General features: G+C 39.0%; 1 protein-coding gene across 2 annotated transcripts in view; it reads left to right on the top strand.

The window, feature by feature from the left end:
- The window catches only part of SH3BGR (SH3 domain binding glutamate rich protein), a 57,430-nt gene that overhangs the window by 23,568 nt on the left and 12,312 nt on the right, over positions 1 to 21,550 (top strand). For both annotated transcript variants that reach the window (XM_066370166.1, XM_066370167.1), the window contains 2 exons: positions 20,153 to 20,227; positions 20,917 to 21,009. In XM_066370166.1, the coding sequence (XP_066226263.1) occupies positions 20,153 to 20,227; positions 20,917 to 21,009 (168 nt within the window). The remainder of the gene's footprint in view (positions 1 to 20,152; positions 20,228 to 20,916; positions 21,010 to 21,550) is intronic.

Raw genomic sequence — 21,550 nt, 5'->3', positions numbered from 1 at the left:
TTCTTCTTGTCTGATTGCTGTTGCTAGGACTTCCAGGACCATGTTAAATAAGAGTGGTGAAAGGGGGCACCCCTGCCTTGTTCCTGATCTTAAGGGTATTGCTTTTAATTTTTGCCCATTGAGTATGATGTTGGCTGTGGGTTTCTCATAGATGGCTTTTATCATGTTGAGGTATGTTCCCTGTATTCCCACTTTGCTGAGAGTTTTGATCATGAATGGGTGCTATATTTTATCAAAGCTTTTTCTGCATCTATTGAAATTATCATATGGTTTTTGTCCTTCCTTTTGTTTATGTGATGAATCACATTGATTGATTTACGAATATTGTACCAGCCTTGCCTCCCCAGAATAAATCCCACTTGATCATGGTGCATGATTTTTTCCATATATTGTTGGATCCAGTTTGCTAATATTTTGTTGAGGATTTTAGCATCTATATTCATCAGAGATATTGGCGTATAATATTCTTTCTTTGTGTTGTCTTTGCCTGGTTTTGGAATCAGAATTATGCTAGCCTCATAAAAGGAGCTTGGAAGTCTTCCTTCCTCTTGAATTTTTTGAAATAGTTTGAGAAGGATAGGAGTTAGTTCTTCTTTGAATATTTGGTAGAATTCCGTTGTGAAGCCATCGGGCCCTGGACTTTTCTTTGTTGGGAGTTTTTTGATAACTATTTCGATCTCATTTGTTGTAATTGGTCTGTTTAGGTTTTCTGATTCTTCCAGATTGATTTTTGGAAGATTGTATGATTCAAGGAATTTGTCCATTTCATCTAGGTTGTCTAGTTTTTTGGCATACAGTTCTTCGTAGTATTTTCTTACAATATTTTGTATTTCTGTTGTGTCAGTTGTTATTTCTCCACTCTCATTTCTAATTTTGTTTATTTGAGTCCTCTCTCTCTTTTTCTTGGTGAGTCTACTTAAAGGTTCATCAATCTTGTTTACCTTTTCAAAGAACCAGCTCCTAGTTTCATTGATCCTCTGTATTGTTTCTTTAGCCTCTATGTCATTTATTTCTGCTCTGATCTTTATTATTTCCTTCCTTCTACTACATTTGGGCTTTACTTGCTGTTCTTTTTCTAATTCTTTTAGATGCAGGGTTAAGTTGTTTATTTGAGCTTTTTTTAGCTTCTGAAAGAGTGCCTGTAGTGCTATGAACTTCCCTCTCAGCACTGCTTTTGCTGTGTCCCATAAATTTTGAGTTGTTGTATGCTCATTGTCATTCGTTTCTAGGAATTTTTTTATTTCTTCTTTGATCTCATTCTTAATCCATTCATTATTTAACACCCTGCTATTTAGTTTCCATGTGTTTGAGAAATTTTGAGCTTTTCTGTTGTGATTCATTTCTAGTTTTATGCCGTTGTGATCAGAGAAAGTGCTTGATATGATTTGAGTCTTCTTAAATTTGTTGAGAGCACTTTTGTGCCCTAACATGTGGTCTATCCTAGAGAATGTACCATGAGCACTTGAAAAGAATGTATATTCTGCTGCTTTAGGGTGAAAGGCTCTGAAGATATCTATTAAATCGAGTTGATCTAGTGTTTCCAATAAGTCTGCTGTTTCTTTGTTAATTTTCTTTCTTGAGGATCTATCTAGTGATGTTAGTGGGGTATTGAAATCCCCTACTATTATAGTATTGCTGTTGATCTCACCCTTTAAATCCATCAAAGTCTGCTTTATATATTTGGGTGCTCCTATATTAGGTGCATAGATATTTATAATAGTTATAACTTCCTGTTGGATTACTCCCTTTTTCATTATGTAGTGGCCTTCTTTATCTCTTACTATATTCTTTGTTTTAAAGTCCAATTTGTCTGATATAAGTATTGCTACCCCTGCTTTTTTTTCATTTCCGTTTGCATGAAATGTTTTTTTCCATCCTTTTACCTTCAATCTATGTGTGTCTTTTGTTCTAAGGTGTGTCTCTTGTAGACAACATATGTATGGGTTCTGTTTTTTTCTTATCCACGCAGCTACCCTATGTCTTTTGATTGGATCATTTAATCCATTTACATTTAAGGTTATTATTGATATGTAGTTGTTTATTGCCATTTTCTTCTTTAAAGGTGTATTCCTTTTTTGCTATATTCTTTTCCCACTTTGATCTGTTTACAACAGGCCCCTTAACATTTCCTGCAGCATTGGTTTGGTTGTAATGAATTCCTTGAGTTGTTTTTTGTCTGGGAAGCTTTTTATTTCTCCTTTGATTTTAAACGATAGCCTTGCTGGATGAAGTAGTCTTGGTTGTAGGTTCTTGTTCTGCATTACTTTGAATATTTCTTGCCATTCCCTTCTGGCCTCAAGTGTTTCTGTTGAGAAGTCGGATGTCATCCTTATGGGAGCTCCTTTGTAGGTGATAACTTTTTTTTCTCTTGCAGCTTTTAATATTTTCTCTTTATCGCTTAGCTTTGGTATTTTAGTTATGATGTGTCTTGGTGTAGGTTTCTTTGGGTTTCTCTTTAATGGAGTCCTCTGTGCTTCTTGGAGTTGTGAGAGTTTCTCTTGCATTAATTTAGGGAAGTTTTCAGCTATGATATGATTGAACAACATCTCTATTCCTTATTCCTTTTCTTCTTCTTCAGGAACCCCTATGATGCGGATGTTATTTCTCTTCATGTTGTCACAGAGCTCTCTAAGAGTTTCCTCTGACTTTTTGAGTCTCTTTTCTCTTTTCTTCTCTGCTTTCATGCCTTCATTCCAGTTGTCCTCTAACTCGCTGATTCGATCCTCTGCTCTATTTATCCTGTTTTTAATTCCTTCCATTGTGGTCTTTATTTCTGATATTGTATTTGTCATCTCCGACTGATTCATTTTTATACTTGCTATTTCTTTATTTAGGTGTTCATAGTGACCATCCATTGTTGTTCTAAGATCCCTAAGCATCCTTACAATCATTATTTTGAACTCTGCATCTGGAAGTTTGATTATTTCCATATCACTCAGTTCATCTCCTGAAGGTGTCACTTGTGGTTTCATTTGGATTGCACTTTTTTGTCTTCTCATTGTGTTTGGGTGTTTTATTTGTAGAGTTGGTTGAGTCTAGGCTTGGTGTTGTCTGCCTCCAGTTTTCAGTTGTGTTATTTCTAGGTCTTCTTGGGTTGGTACCAGCTGTTATCTGTAATCCACTTTCGGATTTGGGCAGCTTTAAAGTCTTGATTTGTTTGTTTTCTTAACAGGTGATAGTCTTGTTTACTGATCTCAGCAGGGGGCTTCCTTGAAACTGTATTCAGGAATGCGATGGGTGTAACCTGAGACTCTGAAGGCCTCTTTAGCCAGCTAATCTCACTGTGGGCAGGGTGTTTTCTCAGCTTCAGTAGGGGGAGGTGTATCTCAGATCTCCATGGAGACCTGAGTTACTGCCCCTCCCCCCCCACTTCTTGTTTTCAGCTGTGTCTTGTTGCGCTGATTGGAGCTGGATAGATGTCCGGAGATCTCTGATCCAGAAGCACTTCAGCTCTGTTTTGTGAAAGGTTCAGTCCCTCCCCCAGCTATGGCCACCTCCAGCACGGATGAGTCAGCTTTTTTAGTTTGTTTCCTGCATTCCTTAGCCCCTCACAGTCTGTCCCTCTCCCTGTCCTTTCCACTTGGGAGATAAGCTGGTCTTTTCAACACACTTTGCTCCCTGGTTGCCAGGTAAGTGGCTGTGAGCAGTAGTTTCTGCTCTTTTCCCTATGTGAGATCCCCTCTGGACCTCAGCCTCACCCCCCGACCTCCATTCCTGTAAGCAGAGGAGATTCAGGCGCTCCCTACCAGGATTATTGTGGCTTCTTCTTTGCTCCTTGGTTTTTGAGAGCTGTTCTTGCAGTTCAGAGTTGGTTTTTCATGCTGATTTTTCCTAAATTGATTTGTATTCCAGTTTGGTGGTGAGAGCTGGGTGTCTGTGCATCCGCCTACTCCGCTGCCATCTTGGACTCCTAGTCAGCTTCATTTCTAAAAAGATTTGCGATGATTGAGCCCAAATTAATTCTCACTATAAGGGAAACAACTAAAAATCCTGCTCATAGAGGTGGGCTTGTCTCAGAGGCATATGTCTTTCATATGTCAGCAGTCTTTGGGTAATGACAGTGAGGTGTCTTAGTGCTTAGGCTAACACATGCAGGCCTAGCATTAACGCTTTCTTCAAATGGTAACATGTAGTTTTCACATTTGATTAAGGGGGTATAGGAAGAAATAAACCTTCCCTTTTAATAGAATACCTTTCTGGCTTTGGTCAACTTAAGCACAACATAGTTCATATGCTTTGTTAATAATTTCAAAAGGTGCTACAAGCTATCACATGCAATTTCATCTTTTTTGTTTGGTATTAAAGTTGGTATAGGAGTTTTATTTGTTATGGGTCATGTTAGTTTAGTTATTACATTTAAGAGATGGTGCCTTAGTGTTAAGGTCCATTTCTTGGTGGCAACTCAGGACACTTATGTCTTTTTTTTTTTTTCTTTTTTGGTGAGGGGCAGGAAGGGTGAGAGGTGAGAAGTTTCAATGATCAATTCATAGTTGTGGCACCTTAGTTGTTTATTGATTGCTTCTTATATATGCCTTGACTGGGGGGCTTAAGGAGGACTCCAGCCGAGCCAGTGACCCCTTGCTCAAGCCAGAGACCTTGGCTTAAGCCAGCAAACTTGGGCTTCAAACCAGTGACCTTTGGGGCTCAAGCCAGTGAACTTTGGAGCTCAAGCCAGTGACCATGGGATCATGTTGATGATCCCACACTCACGCCTGCTACCCTGCACTCAATGTGGTGAGCCTGTGCTCAAGCCGGTGAGCCCATGCTCAAGTTGGTGATCTCGGCATTTCAAACGTAGGACCTTATCATCCCAGGTCGATGCTCTATTCACTGTGCCACCACCAGTCAGGCAGGACATTATGTCTTGAAGATGGAAGGGAAAGATGGAGGGAAAAGTATTTTAGGCTAAGAGAAGAGCAAGTGTAAAGGCCCTGAAGCAGGAAAGACCTTGGAGAGTTCTCAGACCTGCCATGAGGCCCGCACTGCTGGAGTGAGGGGGAGGGCACACCACAGGAGATGGGAGCAGCAGGGGGGCAGTGCTCTGGATTCTCTCTTAGGAGCAATGGAGACATTGTAAGGGATTTGAGCAGTGGAGTAAAGTAATCGTACTCCTAATTTTGGTGACTGCAGGATGAATGGATTGAAGAGGTTCAACCTATTACAGTTATTTAGCTGACAAATCATGGTGGCTTGGACTAGGGTGGTGGGGATAAAACTGTACAGAAGTGGGTGATTTAGGGTCTATTTGGAGGAAGAATTGATAAGACTTGCTGATGGATTGAAAGTCAGGGTGGGACTGGAGTGAATGGTTACTTCTAGCCGTTGGGTGTAGACATTTGTTCTGATGTGGACCATGTTTACAGGGGACATTAGTTTGAACTAGACATCTAAATGAAGAAGTGAGGTGGGCAGTTGCATATTGATGTGCGTCTCACTGAGGTCTGGTTGAAGGTGCACATGTGGGATGTGCTAGCATGTGGATGGAGTTAAACTCACGGGAGTGGTGAGATTACATAATGAGAGAGGATCAACAGCAAGGAGGCGGGTTGGGGAAGCTCTGATCTTCATCAGGGTAGACAATGAGGAGAGGCCATCAAGGAGGGAAGACTGGGAGTATGTGGTGTTGCAGTAGACTAGAAGCAGCATTTTTCACAGAAGGGGTGAGGTCAGTGTGTCTAACCCTGCTGAGACACAGAGTCAGGTCAGAACAAAAAAATGACCTTTGGCTTGCACAACATGCTGCTCATTGGTGGCCATGACAAAAGTGGTTTCTGAAGAGTGGGAAGCCAGAAGCCAGGTTGTAGTGGTCAAAGGAAAACCAGTGGTGAGAAGCAGTGATTATGCATAGTCCGTGATCTCTGGGGAACTTCCCATGATGAAAGGAAAATGTCAGGTGTTATAGTTTTTATTTATTTTTTATTTTCCAATTGCAGTTTACCTTCCAACATTATTTTGTATTGGTTTCAGGTGTACAGCACAGTGGCCAGACAATCACATGTCTCACAAAGTGCTCCCCTGACACCTCCAGCACCCACCTGGCACCACATGTAGTTATTGCGACACTATTGATTGTACTCCCATGCTGTACCTCACATCTCTGTGACTATTCTGTAACTACCGACTTGTACTTCATCCCTTCACCTCCTTCACCCAGTCCCCCTTGGCGTCATCATTTTTAGAAGTGCCTACCCATCCCCCAACATGAGAAATCTGAGCAGGGCCCTTTCACTCCCTGCTTGTGGTCCGTTTTCTATTTGTCTTTCCCCTCCCCTCCTTCTAGACAGTCCTCCCATACGTTTTCTTAACCCAGTTCTCTGTCTCTCAGTCGACATCTCCCACATCCCTACTACTACTCAATCTCCTCTTTCCAGGCCTCAGACCAGTGGGTGGTGGGAGGGAAGAGTCTGGTTTTTACAATCAAGGGCCCAGTAAAGTGGAAGGGATTTTTCTATCCTGGTCAGTGATAATATGGCAAAGCTTTGAAATGAGAGTTTTCCTTTAACCTTTCCTAGGTCAGATTCTTAGAGCTATCCTCTCCACCGAGAGCCACAATAAACAGAAGGGGTAGTAGAGAAATTTGTTTACTTTGTATTCACGGCAAATTCCAGAAATCATGTTTATTTTGTTTCTTCCCTTTGCAGTGTTCTTTATTATACTTTATTCCTTTTCTTGCAATATTATGATTTTTTTCCTATGTGGCTGTAGTCATCATAATGCTCATTTAAAACTCTGTCTGGTACTCTGTTAAATTGATGCATCCTAAGTGGCTTCTTCATTTGCTTTTTATCTTTATTATTGTATCATAAACATGTTTATGCTGTTACAGTCTCATAATAGTCATTTTAAATAGTTCATATCATATTCTCTCAAGTTAATGTTCCATCATTTTCTTGACTATACTTTTATTTTTGAAAATCTGCTTGCTCGTCATTTTTTCTTATACATGACACTGCAGCAATTGTGGTCACAAAATAGCGTTCTTTCTTTGGGAGTGTTTCTTTAGGATACATTTCAGCGGTGCTTTTAGTGAGGCAGACAAAAGCACCTGAGTGTTTTTATGGGCTTGAAATGCGACACCAGATTGCCCTCTGCTAGGGGTATACTGTTCATCCTGCCATGCCTTCGCGCACAGGCCTCACCGAGCCATTGGAGGGCCTGTTCAATCACCTTGACTTCAGGAGCATCAGATTTTATTTTAACAATTTGTTTCTCATTTTATTGTGCTATGAAGAGGGAGTGTAGTGTGATGAATGCCTATCACCTTTGAAACACAAGGTATATTTTTATTTCCCTATGAGAAGACTTTCTTGAATTTTAAACATTATTTTTCTTATCAAGTTAATGTGTGTATAATATTGGGAAGGCCAAATAGTGCTACAGGGATTATTGCAAAAGGCAGTAGGCCCTGCCCCAAACCCTGCATAGTTAACTTTTCTTCAGTGGTTTGCTTCGATGCAGAATTCCAAGTTGGATGTCATTTTGTCTTGGAATCGAGAGGGAGCTGGCTGCTCAGTGTGTGTTTTTTACAGTCTCCAGACCTGCCATTGAGAGACCTGAAGCCCAGCTTGTGTCTTGATCCTTTATTTGCACCTGCTTTTGTTTTTCTTGTTTCTGGGCAGATTTTAAGATCATTTTCATTTTGAAGTTGTCTGCTGAGGCACTTGGAATAGGCCTCTTTTTCATCATTTGTGCCGGGCCCGTGCAAGGCCCTCTTCATCTGAGAGTCATGTCCTTTGGTGTAGGAAAGTGTTGGGGTGCTATTTCTGGGCTGATTCATTTCCCTTTAGTTTCCATTTTCTTTTCTTTTTTGGAATTCCTTTTATTTGAATGTTGGACTGGTTCTCCAATTTTTTTTTTATCTCTTATTCCTTATTTTTATATTTTTGTCTTTTTCTCCTTTCTGGGATACTTTCTCAACTTTCTATTTTATATTCTCTCTGTTGGTTTCTTCCCCATTTGTCTTATTATATTTTTTCTTCTCACAAGCTCTTTTTTTAAAAATTAAAATTAAATTTTTTTTAGCAAGTGAAACAGACAGACAGAAACAGAGAGACAGACAGACGGACAGGAAGGGAGAGAGATGAGAAGCATCAACTCACAGTTGCAGCACCTTAGTTGTTCATTGATTGCTTTCTCATATGTGCCTTGACCAGGGGCTCCAACTGAGCCAGTGACCCCTTACTCAAGCCAGTGACCTTGGACTCAAGCCAGAAACCATGGGGTTGTGTCTATGATCCTGTGCTCAAGCCAGCGGCCCTGTGCTCAAGCTGGTGAGCCTGTGCTCAAGCTGATGACCTTGGGGTTTTGAACCTGTGACCTCAGCATCCCAGGTCAACACTCTATCCACTGCACCACCACCTGGTCAGGCACAAGCTCTTTTTTTGTTTTCTTTAGATGCTCCCTTATTAAATATCTCCCTGGGCGTATTATACAGGTTCATTTTTTTTTTTTTTTTTTATTTTTCTGAAGTTAGAAACGGGAGGCAGTCAGACAGACTCCCACATACGCCGGACCGGGATCCACCCCGCATGCCCAGGGCATTGCTCTGTTGCAACCAGAGCCATTCTAGCGCTTGAGGCAGAGGCTATGGAGCCATCCTCAGTGCCTGGGCCAACCTTGCTCCAATGGAGCCTTGGCTGCGGGAGGGGAAGAGAGAGACAGAGAGGAAGGAGAGGGGGAGGCGAGGAGAAGCAGATGGGTGTTTCTCCTGTATGCCCTGGTCGGGAATCAAACCCGGGACTCCCACATGCCAGGCTGACGCTCTACCACTGAGCCAACTGGCCAGGGCCTGGGTTCATTATTTTTTTGAATTCAGAGTTTATTAAATATTGCTTTTCTTTTTACATATTTTTATTCAACTCTCTATATTCTGTGTTATTTTTTCTGTTCAGTTTCCTCTATTTTTTTTTCCAGTTTTCTCTATTTTTATGTAAGATGTTTTTCTCAGATGTCTGGTGACCCTTGACTGTTCATATTCAAGAACAAGGTACTAAAAAGTTAAATGCAAATTTTGTGTCTGTGGGTATAGCGTTCTGTGTGATGGGCTTCACTGAAGGACAATTAAAGATGAACTGTTGACTTTTTGTTAGGAATCCAGCACTGTGGACTTTTTCTATTGGTTTAGATGAGCTTCTCCAGAGAGCAATACTCCACCTTTGGGTTGTAGTGGTTGTGGTGAAGATAGCCATAGTGGTGATGTAGGAGGTGATGATAATGGTGGAAGTGATGGTGGCAGTGGAAGTGATGATGGGGTGGTAATAGTGGATGGATGGTGGTGGTGGTAATAATGGTGGTGGCGGTGGTGCTGGTGGTGATGATCGTGGTGGTGGTGGTAATAGTGATGATGGCGGTGATGGAAGTGAGGATGGTGGTGGTGATGGTGGTAATGGTGGTAAATGGGGAGTAAATTTGGCTGTTAGTGTTCCGGAGGAAACTGGGTAGGGGGATAGGAGGGTCTTCCCTTTCAAGATGTGGATTTCTCATCTATACCCTCTTGTCCTGGGTATGTTTCCCCACTTCAGCTGGCCTCATGACCAGGAAGTCAAATTCCCTCTGGCTTAACTTCTATAGAGAATAAACTTGCTAATTTAGGAGGGAGCAGTCATTCCAGAGAAACTATAAGTCACTTTGTTTCTCTCCCCATCCCTGTTTCTCTCCCTCCTTGGGAACTACCAACATTATGGATTAAAAAAAAACACAATGATTTATAAAAAAATATATTTAACTCCACAAGCAATGCATATGTTGTTTTCTATTTTTAATGCCAAATTGGTATCATATTTTTTGGAATGTTCTGCAACTTGCTTTAAAAAAAATATTGTTTTGAGATGCATCCAGACTAATATATGCAAATCTATTTCAGCTTCTGCTGTGTTTCATCATAACCCACTTAAAAATATTGAATCCCTGTTTTTAGATCCCATCTGATTTGTAATTAGGTACTATCATATTATATGAAATTCCCTTTAAGTGGAAGAAAGGGGTGGCCATGGCATTAAAACCCTGGAATAGAGGGACCTAAGAGGCCATTCTACCCAGATTCTTCTCTTCCTGGAGAAGGCTCTCAAAGTCTGCATGGCCGAGGTGACTTGCATGAAGCCACTCCCACAATCAGTGGCACATGCATGCTCAACCCTTTGGTGCCGTCAGTGCTGCTTGGGTTTGTAGGTGTTTATGTGTGCACACGGGCCAAGTCCTTCAAGTATCCTTTGGGAAGGCAGACACTTGATGATTTATGGAAGCAATATTATTTGTCACAGTGTCTATTCATAGTAAACAACATTGTGGAAAAGTCAGCAAGGAAATTAATCTTGCTAAGGCTAAAAATAGACACTCTTGACAATTATGTACAAACGTATGCTTATAAAATGATAAGAAGCACCATAAGCAGCATTATTGCTTTTAGAAAATGTCTCTTGTCTTTGGCAGTCTGTACCAGAGCAAGCACCAGGCCAATTTTCCCTAGAAGGCTGTGTGTACACTTTGTCTCCATAAAGTCCAGCTCGGCTCTTTACAGGCATCTGGTCATATCTGATTAAATGAGTATAATTCTTTTTTTTTTATTTAAAAAAAATTTTTTTTGAGTATAATTCTTAATTCCACACTCCAGTCTAGGCCTTGGTTGCATAACCAGTTTCCAATTATACCCTGGTAATGAAGAACACACATTCTTATTGAGCTTAGGGAAATGACTGTATTGCCATAAAAAGTAAAAGAATTTAATAATAACTTTTTAATTCTGGAGGGTTCAGGCAGAAAGAATATTATTTGCAAACATTTCAATGTACAAAATCAGAGTCTACTACATTGTTATGATTTATAAGAAGCCTAAGGAGGAAGACAGAGGGCTTCCTTATATATCCAGAATATAGAACATTAGATAACATCAACAATATTCCAAATGGAAACTACCATCATCCCTCATCAATTTAATCCTGTGTAATTAATTCTTTTTTCCTTTTTATTGAATTTATTCAGGTGACAAAATTATACAGGTTTCAGCTATGCAAGTCTGTAGCACATCATCTGTACACTGCACTGTGTGTTCACCACCCCAGGTCAAGTCTCCGTCCATCACCGTCTGTCCCCCTCTGCCCTCCTCCACCTGCCCTCCTCTCCTTCCCTGGCAGTCACCACACTATTGTCAGTGTCCATGAGTTTTTTCTCTTTCTTCTTTGCTTAATCTAATTACCATATTTCCCCATGTATAATACGCACACTTTTTCAAAAAATTGGGGGTCTAAAAACTGGGTGCATCTTATACAGTGGTTGTAGATTTTTTTTACTTGAATTTTCTGCTTTTTTACACTTGTTTTTGCACTCATTGTTGAAGGCAGTGATTCATCATTAGACACAGATGAGGACAAGTAATGGATGGGAGTTTTGACAGTGATGAAGAGTTGTATAAATTTTATGATGAATAAAGCTTGAGTTCAATAACTTTATGCAATACATTTTTTTTTTCAAATTTCGGGCCTCCAAATCAAGGTGCGTCTTATACATGGGAAAATACGGTAATCCTTGTTTCACTAGATCTGGGGGGATTTGGGGGTAGTAGTCTCATGAACCCACCTGCTCCTCAATGACAATTCTGGAAATCCTGACTTAGTCTACTCGTACGGCCTGAAAGTTCTTTAAGTGTTGCCATCAGAAGTCTATACCCCAAAGTACGTACATATAGTCCTTTTCCATGGGGCCCCGAGAAGTCGTTATACATGGAAAAGGAACCATTCTGGCCTGTAGCTGATTGCAGAAGCTCTTAGGGAAGCATCAAAGTAAAACAAGCTAAGAAGTATATCTGTGGATGGACAAAAGACCTGAAATGACTGTGGTTAGCTTATTATGGATAATTTTCAGATGTGAAAGGCTTGATGAGAATAGTAACAAGAAATGCACCTGACAAGCAAATTTGGTTGTTTCTGTGGCATGCAAAACAAAATAAAATGTTAACCTAAGAAAATTTTAGACAAATATCTACAAACATAATTATAAAGGCTGTTTTCAAAGAAGACAGCAAACATTATATGTTATTTATAAAAATGGATAAATACAGGAAAAATGTTGATATAATCACCTAGAGACATACTATGCTGCAAGTATACCAAGCATATGTATTATATAAGAGACCATGAATGCTAAGCGTATTTTTACCATATGTGGTAGGAATATATCAAGATTATCAAGTAATGAGATTCAGTAGGTTGGAAGTATGTCCTAGATACCTAGATATTAATAAAACTATATGAGTAGGTGACGGGAATCTCCAGTTGCAAACTACTTTTCTAGAACATATTGCACTTATTGAAATAGTTTTGGCATCATTCAAAATTGTTTTCAATGGGAGTCCACTAATCATACCAGAAAATGAGTATTGAAATTTTTGATTACATGTCATTTTTGGCTAGATTGAAATGAAAGAAGTAAAGTTATGACCAAGTTAACATTTAAAGCAAATAACTGAAGTTATGATTGATAACCTATACCATTGTCATCAATAGGCAAAGAAGCACTAGGACCTTTTATATCTTTCATGCATTATTTTAGTCAAGGGTATATTGTTAAGATACCAATTGGATACTATCCAATTATATCTATAAAGAGATTTTTCTCCTAACTGGTAAAGTTCAGTTATGATAATGGCAGAAAATTACACTTACAGAATGCTGTTGGGATTGACTATTTAGTGTCAGATTTGAACACCCCAGTGAGTGCTGTCCTCATGGGAATCACTTCAGAAAGTTCTGATGTTTCACCAGCAACACCGACATTACTCAAAAGAGATTCACATCTCTCTGTTGGATTCATGGCTGTATCTTCTAGTGAAAGATGGATTCTCTCTGAGGACACATGCAAGTCTGATAAATAACACACAAATAATATATCTGAATAATACAGATTTTGACTCAAAATGACCTATGATTAAAAGTTTCAGTACTCATTTTCTGGTTTGATTAATGGGCTCTTATTGAAAGCAATTTTGAGTGATGGCAAAACCATTTCAATAAGTTAAGTACTTCGCAGTCACCTGAAGGAAGAAGACCAAACTGAACAGATGGTTCAGGTACCTTCAAATGAAGGAACGTGAAAGGAAGAAGCAGAGGGAGACTTGACAAAATGTTGATGAGGTTTGTAAAAGACATGAATGTGTGAGAAACAGATGTTCTGGGATTTCCTCATTTACAACAGAAAGATGAACAACAAAGAACATTAACACCATTGAGGCCCATATTGTAACTCAAGAAGATCAACGGAGGAAATACATCAGACATGAACTGAAACACAGAGAAATAGAAATCATGAGGGAAAGTCAGAGTCTGGAAGTCAGACACAGGAGACCTGATATATGAATGACAGGAATTCTAGAAAGAACAAATAATTAGATACTGGAGGGCCTCCCAGTTAAAGATGATGCTGAAGCCTCCCCTTTCAGCCCCTTGTCTCATGACTTTGCAGGCAACCCAGAGAGGGTACAGTCTGAGGACCAGAAACTATAGGAGAATCCCTGAAAGATGGAAAGCAAAAAGGGTTAGTTTGAAGAAGGAAACCAAGGCCCCAATACCTGCCAAAGGTGGGCGAGGCTCTCAGGGCCCTCCACACCCCTAAGAGGGGTGTTCCAGCTGCAGCAGGGGGCTCTGGGCTTTGATTTGGAGCAACATGGCAGGTGGAACCCTCTCAGTCACCTCTATCCTGCCCTTAGTCCTGGCAGAGGGCAGTGGTTAGCAGAGGTGCCTGTCACCTAGGCAGAGCAGTGAGTGTGAGCTTGGGGGCAGGCCCCAGGGAGCTGTTTTCCCCAAGAGGAACAGGAAGAAGGTCTGTACTGGCAATCAGCCTCAACCCTGAATGTACACCAGAATCACCTGGGTAGCTGTTAAAACTATAAAATGGAAGGGCTGCATCTAAGATCAATTAAGCTATAATCTCTGGGGTGGAGGGAGCTCCCTGGTGAACTTAACGTGCCACTAATGTTGAGAACCTCTTTTAAAAGAAAAACATTGTAATAATAGTGGAATCAAGAATTTAAAACAATCTCAGGAAAATCTAGGAGAGTGGAAGAGGACATATGAAAAAGGACATATGTGAGACTATCCATTCTAAGGATACTGTATATCAGGGGTCCCCAAACAACGGCCCGCGGGCCGCATGCGGCCCCCTGAGGCCATTTATCCGCCCCCGCCGCACTTCTGTAAGGGGCACCTCTTTCATTGGTGGTCAGTGAGAGGAGCATAGTTCCCATTGAAATACTGGTCAGTTTGTTGATTTAAATTTACTTGTTCTTTATTTTAAATATTGTATTTGTTCCCGTTTTGTTTTTTTTACTTTAAAATAAGATATGTGCAGTGTGCATAGGGATTTGATCATAGTTTTTTTTATAGTCCGGCCCTCCAACTGTCTGAGGGACAGTGAACTGGCCCCCAGTGTAAAAATTTTGGGGATCCCTGCTGTATATGGACAGGGGATTTGTCATCTCCTTATTGAGCCCTCTAAGTACATATATGTTAAATGTTGTTATTATTTCATACTTCCCTGAAGCTTTCTTCATTTTTTTTTGTATTTTTCTGAAGTGAGAAGCAGGGAGGCAGAGAGACAGACTCCCGCATGCGCCCTACTGAGATCCACCGGCATGCCCACTAGGGGATGATGATCCTCCCATCTGGGCTTTGCTCCATTGCAGCTGGAGCCATTCTAGTGCCTGACGTGGAGGCCATGGAGCCGTCCTCAGCACTCAGGCCAACTTTGCTCCCATGGAGCTTTGGCTGAGGGAGGGGAAGAGAGAGACAGCAAGGAGAGGGGTAAGGGTGGAGAAGAGGATGGGTGCTTCTCATGTGTGCCCTGGCCGGGAATCGAACCCTAGACTTCCACACGCCAGGCCGATGCTCTACTGCTGAACCAACCGGCAAGGGCCAAAGCTTTCTTCATTTAAAAAAAAATCTTGTTTTTCTCTGGTCCTCAAATTGAATCCTTTTCATCGTATGAATGAAACCACACATTGTTGATCCATTCATCCTTTGATGACTTTTGGATTGTTTCTGCCTATTGGCTATTGTGAATACTATGAACATGGATGTGCTTTGAACATGGTGTGCAAAACATTCTCATCTTTCAACTGTCAGCTCCCTCCAGAATCTTCTTGCATTGGTTCATTCTCCTCTTGTTTTTCTTTTTCTTATGTTTTAAAAATCATTTTTTAATTTAACTGTTTTGTCCAGAGTTTATAGTCATATTCTGTTGGAGAAGTGGGTTCTAGGGTTCTAGAAGAGATTACTTGACTATTCTGGAATTGGAGTTGTCAGTGAGGGTTGGGATTTAACCATGATTGAGTCATATCTTATTGATAAGAGCATAATAAAACAATCAATTTAAAGAAAAATTGAAATAAAGGGATGAGAATACAATAGGCATATGGAAAGAGAAAGAAAACTGGAACAGCATTAAGAATATCAGAAAAAGAAGAATTTCAATCCAAAAGCATTGATTAGGTAAAAAGATATTATGTGATAGAAAGTGGTATCAGGCACTATTTCAAACATAAGCACAAATATAAGGAACAAAATTTAATAGATACGTATAGGAGAGACATGCACAAGAATAAAAATATGATAGGTAGTAATAGAATGTATTTTTTTCTTGTACTTATTAAATAATTTCTAAAGCTGTCATACCCTTGGTCACAGGAAAACTTCATAAATTTCTTTTCTTTCTTTCTCTCATTTTTTTAAGTGAGAGGAGGAGAAATAGTGAGACAGACTCTGGCATGCACCCTGACTGGGGTCTACCTGGAAACTCCTGTCTGGGGCCAATGTTTGAATCAACCAAGCTATCCTCAGTGCCTGAGGCTGATGCTCAGACCAACTGAGCAATCCTCAGTGCCCAGAGCTGATGCTCGAACCAGTTGAGCCACTGGCTGTGAGAGGAGAAGAGAGAGCAAAGCAGGAGAGAAGCAGATGGTCACTTCTTATGTGTGCCCTGACTGGGGATGGAACCCGGGATGTCCACATGCCAGGCTGATGCCCAATCCACTGAGCCAACTGGCCAGGGCCATAAATAAAAAAAGAGGATGTTTTAACAAACTCCATTCTTATTCCATATATAGAATTACAGTATAAAAAAGAAATACCAAAAATACTTGGAGAAACAAATATACATCATTTCAAAATATAACTCCATATCCAAGGGAAAATAAACTGATATTACAAATCATTAAATAATAAAAGATTATTTCATACCCTAACCCTAATATATAATTAAATCTCTATATAGAGGAAAATTGCTCTTGTAATTAAAATTATATGTCTGTAATTAAAATGAGTAGTCTTATAATTAAAAATGAAAGGTAAGGCCCTGGCTGGTTGACTCAGTGGTAGAGCATCGGCCTGGCATATGGACGTCCTGGTTTGATTTATGGTCTGCAACAGGAGGAGCAACCATCTGCTTCTCCACCCCTCCCCTTCTCCCTTCTCTCTCTTTTTCTCTCTCTTTTCCTCCCGCAGCCATGGCTTGGTTGGAGCAAGTTGGCTCAGGATGCTGAGGATGGCTCCATGGCCTTGCCTCAGGTACTAAAATAGCTCGTTGCTGAGCTATTTTAAACTTTTTTTAGATTTTATTTATTCACTTTTAGAGAGAGGAGAGACAGAAAGAAAGAGAGAAGGGGTGGGAGCAGGAAGCATCAACTCCCATATGTGCCTTGACCGGGCAAACCCAGGGTTTCAAACCAGCAACCTCAGTGTTCCAGGTCGACACTTTATCTACTGTGCCACCACAGGCCAAGCTGCCAAGCTACTTTAGATTTCAGATGGGCAGAGAGCACCCACTGCCTGTTGGAGGGCCTGCTGGATGTATCCCAGTCTGTGCGATTGTGGGAGTGTGTCTCTCTGTCTCCCCACTTCTTACTTAAGAAAAATTAAAAGAAAAAAAAGGTAAAAAATTAGCAAAATAAATATTTAACTTTAAAAATTAGGAACCAGAAAAGCAAAATTAAAAAGTAGGCCATGTGAAAAAATAAAAAGAAAAGCCAAAATTAGTTAAATATGAGAGAAAGTGTGTGTCTGTGTATGTGTGTGTGTGTGTGTGTGTGTGTGTGTGTGTATAATTGACTATATGTAATTTGAAAAAATGAAATAAATGAACTCCTAACCAGTTGCTATAATACTTAGGACATTTTTGGTTATACTTTGATCAATTTCTGTCGTGAATACAGAGAGGAAAAGTCTGAATGAAAATAGCAAATTGTGTCTAGCAATAAGTTAAAGATAACACACCGTAATCAAAGCAGAATTTATTCTATCAACATGAGTCATTACTTGAACTGGTTAATGGAGAATAACCATATGATTATGTACATAATTACCAAGAAGATATTTGATTTAATTCATCAGATATTCCTAGTTAAAATAAAATAGGTTGAAATATAAATAGAAAGAAACATTAAATATGTTAAAAACCAATTCTTTAAAGGCAGCTGTAAAAAAATCATATTAAACTATGAAAAATTGAAGCATTTCTATTAAAATTAGAAGTAAGATAGGCATGCCTGTCATTATCATATTATTAACCACTGTTTTAGGAGCTGTAGTTATTGCAATAATGTAAGAAAATACATTTCACATATATATAATATATATAGTTAAATTATCTTTATTTGTATATGATATAATCGTATGCATAAAACTCTCAAAACTACAATAAAATCCATTACAATTAGTAAAATAGCTTATAAGTTTCTGAGTAAAAGAAAAATATACAAAAATTATTAGCTTTTATTTATAGCATCAATAACAAGTAGAAAGTTAAAATGTAAAAAAAATCTCATTTGCAATAGTGATAAAAATCTCTAAAATATTTAAAAATAAATTTACCAAGAAGCATACAAGACCTATATATGACTATAATTTAATTTTATTATAAAGGTCACCAGTAAATATTAAAGTAATAGAGAAATCAGTAATGTTACTGAGTAGGATGACTTAACACTAAGAAGTGAAAATTTCTCAACTAATATACTTAGTGCTATTTCAATTAAAAGCTATTTAAGAAATTTTGTCACTAGAAAAAATAATTTTAAAATTTATTGGAATAGGCCCTTGCTGGTTGGCTCAGTGGATAGAAAGAACATGGGCCCGGTGTACAGATGTCCAGAGTTTGATCCCTGGTCAGAGCACACATGAAAAGTGACCATCTGCTTTTCTTCCCCTCCCTCTCCCCCTTCTCTCTCTCTTCCCCTCTTGCAGCCAGTGACTCGATTGGTTTGAATGTTGGCCTGGGTGCTGAGGATAGCTCAGATGGTCCAAGCATCAGCCCTGGACAGGGTGCCAGACAGGGTGTGGATCCCAGTTGGGGAGCATGCAGGAGTCTGTCTATCTCTCTTCCTCTCACTTAAAAAAATTATTGGAATAATAAGTGTTTGAGAAGAGTGAAGAAATTATTGAAAAAGAAGACTTCTTGCAGCAACTTTCCTTTCTGAATATTAAAATTTATGTTAAAGCTACAGTGAGAAGTAGTATATTGGCATAGGAAATAATAAATATATATATGGATATGTTTATATATAGAATAGTAGATTAACAGATCAAAAACTATATATATTGAACTTAATAAATGAAAAAAATAACCAGTTAGCTCAGTAGGGAAATGATGGATTTTAAATAGTTCAGGCATAATTTGCCATCTATCTGGAAGAAAACAGAGCCCTACTTTACTTTCTATGCTAAATTAAATTCCAGATGGATTAAATCTCTAGATGTTAATAACTAATATAAATTAATAGAACTACATTTTAGAAAATAAAAGCTAGATAAATTTGTGTATACCAAATGTTAAAAACTAAAAATATACATACAATGACATTTGTAAAAAATTGTAGACTGGGAAAAAAAATTGTAACCTGACAAAGGGCCAGTAGTATTTCTATTATGTATTTTAAAAACCCTCTAAAACTGATAATAAAAGACAACTCAAGTAAAAATGGGCAAAACATATGAAAGCAATTATCTGAATAGAAATGTAAGTGGCTAAAACTTCATAGCAAATATGCCCTTTCCAGTAATTAGAAAAATATAAATGAAAACAAAAATAAAAATCCATTTTCTCCCCAATAGGTATGCAAAGATTAAAAAGAACAATATCTTCACTGGTCTGAGGATAAAGGAAAAGAGGACACGCACTATTGTGGAAATGTAATTGCTATAATTTCTTTTTTTGGAAAGAAACCTACTTAAAAAATCCCACCATTTTATTTAGTTTAGTATAGTTTTGTTTATAGAGGCACAAACATGTAAACTTTCTGAAAAACCATCAATTGGAAAATATTTGAATAAATTATTATATATTTAACATTAAGAAGATTATCAAAAGAGCCACATTAGTTAATCTGGACAAGTGATATGGTAAGCTAAAAAATCAAATTATACATAGTATGTTTCCATTTCTGTTTTGAAAAGCACAAAAATAAAACAAAAATAACAACCAACAAAAATTGTATGTATGTATGTGTGTATGTATGTATATATGTATGTATGTATGTGTGTATCAGGATAGAATTAGGTACATAACAAGTTTTTAATATTGATTATTATATGAGGGTGAGGCTGGAGGATGTGTATATTGCTTAGTTTGTTCCTACAAGCTTGAAGTGCCTTTGTAATAAAAATAATTTAATTTTTTTCAGTTTTATTGAGATCTGATTGATGTATAACATTGTATTAGTTTAAATGTGCAACATAAGGATTTGATATGCATATATGTTGTGAAATGATTACCACAATAAATTTAGTCAATATCCATCACTTCACGTAGTTACAGATTTTTTACCTTGTTATGAGAAAAATTACGTTGAGAATATGAGATTATGAGAAATATTATGAGAAATATTACATTGTAATATTTTAAAAGACTGGGAGCTGCTGGATTAGTCAAAAGAGCATAAATTATGAGGTATAGACCTAACCTTGCCTCTGACTGTAATGTGACACTTTCTGCCCTTATTTTCTTGTTTCTAAAGGTATAAGTGGTAGTGGCTGTCCTACTGACTGAGGTCAAAGTGTTGTGAAGATAAAATGAAGGATGAAGAAAGACAAAGTAACTTGAATAAATGATGTTGCAGTATAACCTATTATCCTCAAAAGGGAATTCTGAAACATTTTCAATTTATATGATGCAGGTGAAGCAGTTGCCTGAGGAAGAATCTTCCCTTCCCAATGGCGATGTCGTGGGAGAGGCGCAGGGCACCACAGAGGTAAGAGCTGGGACCTCGAACTATCTTTCCGTAGATCAGTCTCCTCAGTGTCAACTCGGTCCTAATTTTTCTATGTCTATGTCTGTCTGTCCACCTTAACTATCATCTTTCTGTCAGTCTCTCTTCATCCATCTATCCATCCATCCTCCTTCCCTTCTTCCTTCCTTCTCTCTCTCCCTTCCGTCCGTCTGTCCATCCGTCCATCTACCCATCATCTACCTCTATCTATCTATCTATCTATCTATCTATCTATCTATCTATCTATCTATCTATCTATCTATCTATCTATCATCTATCTATCTATCATCTATCTATCTATCATCGTTTTAAATCTTTAAAATTCTGAAGCCTCCTTTACACACGAACAACAGAAAACAAACACTGGCTAAATATTGACTCCTTTGGCATTCTCTTCATAAGCCTCACATAGGTAAATTGAAATTCCTCATTTGGGAGCTACCATGCTTGTGAATCAGATCAGTTGAATTTCACCAAAAGCTCCTATCAGCGATTTTGATGGGTGGCGATCCTATACTCTAGTAGCTAAATGACCTTGTACACAGGAGGTCTGCGTTTGCTTTGTTTATATGCTGTTGTTTCCAAATAGGAAAACCACAGCACTGGTAGTCTGGTGTTTCCTTGGAGGCTTATCTCACGTTAGTGATACCCAGTGTTTCCTTTATGGCCAGGGAACAGAGAAAGCTGAAGAAAGTGGAGAAAATGAGGCACAGCAAGAGAACAAGGAAGATGCAGGCAACCTCGCTGAATCCCAAGAGAAGAATGTGAGTGTTTGCTTTTTTCCCTGCAGTTTCATTGGACTCAGTTCTGTTCACCAAACATTATGGGGCTCCTGCCAAGTGCCAGGAATCTTTCTGGGCACACAGAGTGGGGAGGAAAGTAAGAAGCTGGGAGTTTAGCTAGAGAGGAAGCAGGTAATTTCCGTCTAATGTGTTAACTGCTGTGGTTGAGATGGATCTAGGGCTAAAAGAAAGTAAGAGGAAGGACCCTGAACCCAGCCTGGAAGGGCAGTCTAGACAGAACTTTAATAATTTGTTGTTGTGTCGTTAGGCTTAGGTTGGGTTTTTGTTCTTTATAAAACAAGGACCTTATTCCTTGGTCATGAATAATGATAGACTCCCAGCCTACTTCCACCAAGAGCACTGCCTCCAGGGGACACAGAGCTAACGGTGCTTTGTGGGAAGCCAACAGAAGCTGAGGATAGACAGCGCCTTGGGTAGGGAAACTGATAGCAATTAAAATCCAATCGAGGGAATCACAGATCTCAGCTGGTCTGAGGCCTGTGATACAATTCTAGAGGGGGTT

Source organism: Saccopteryx leptura, chromosome 2 (assembly GCF_036850995.1).
Source record: "Saccopteryx leptura isolate mSacLep1 chromosome 2, mSacLep1_pri_phased_curated, whole genome shotgun sequence".
NCBI classification, from domain to species: Eukaryota; Metazoa; Chordata; class Mammalia; order Chiroptera; family Emballonuridae; genus Saccopteryx; species Saccopteryx leptura.
This window is presented reverse-complemented; position numbering and strand designations above follow the sequence as displayed.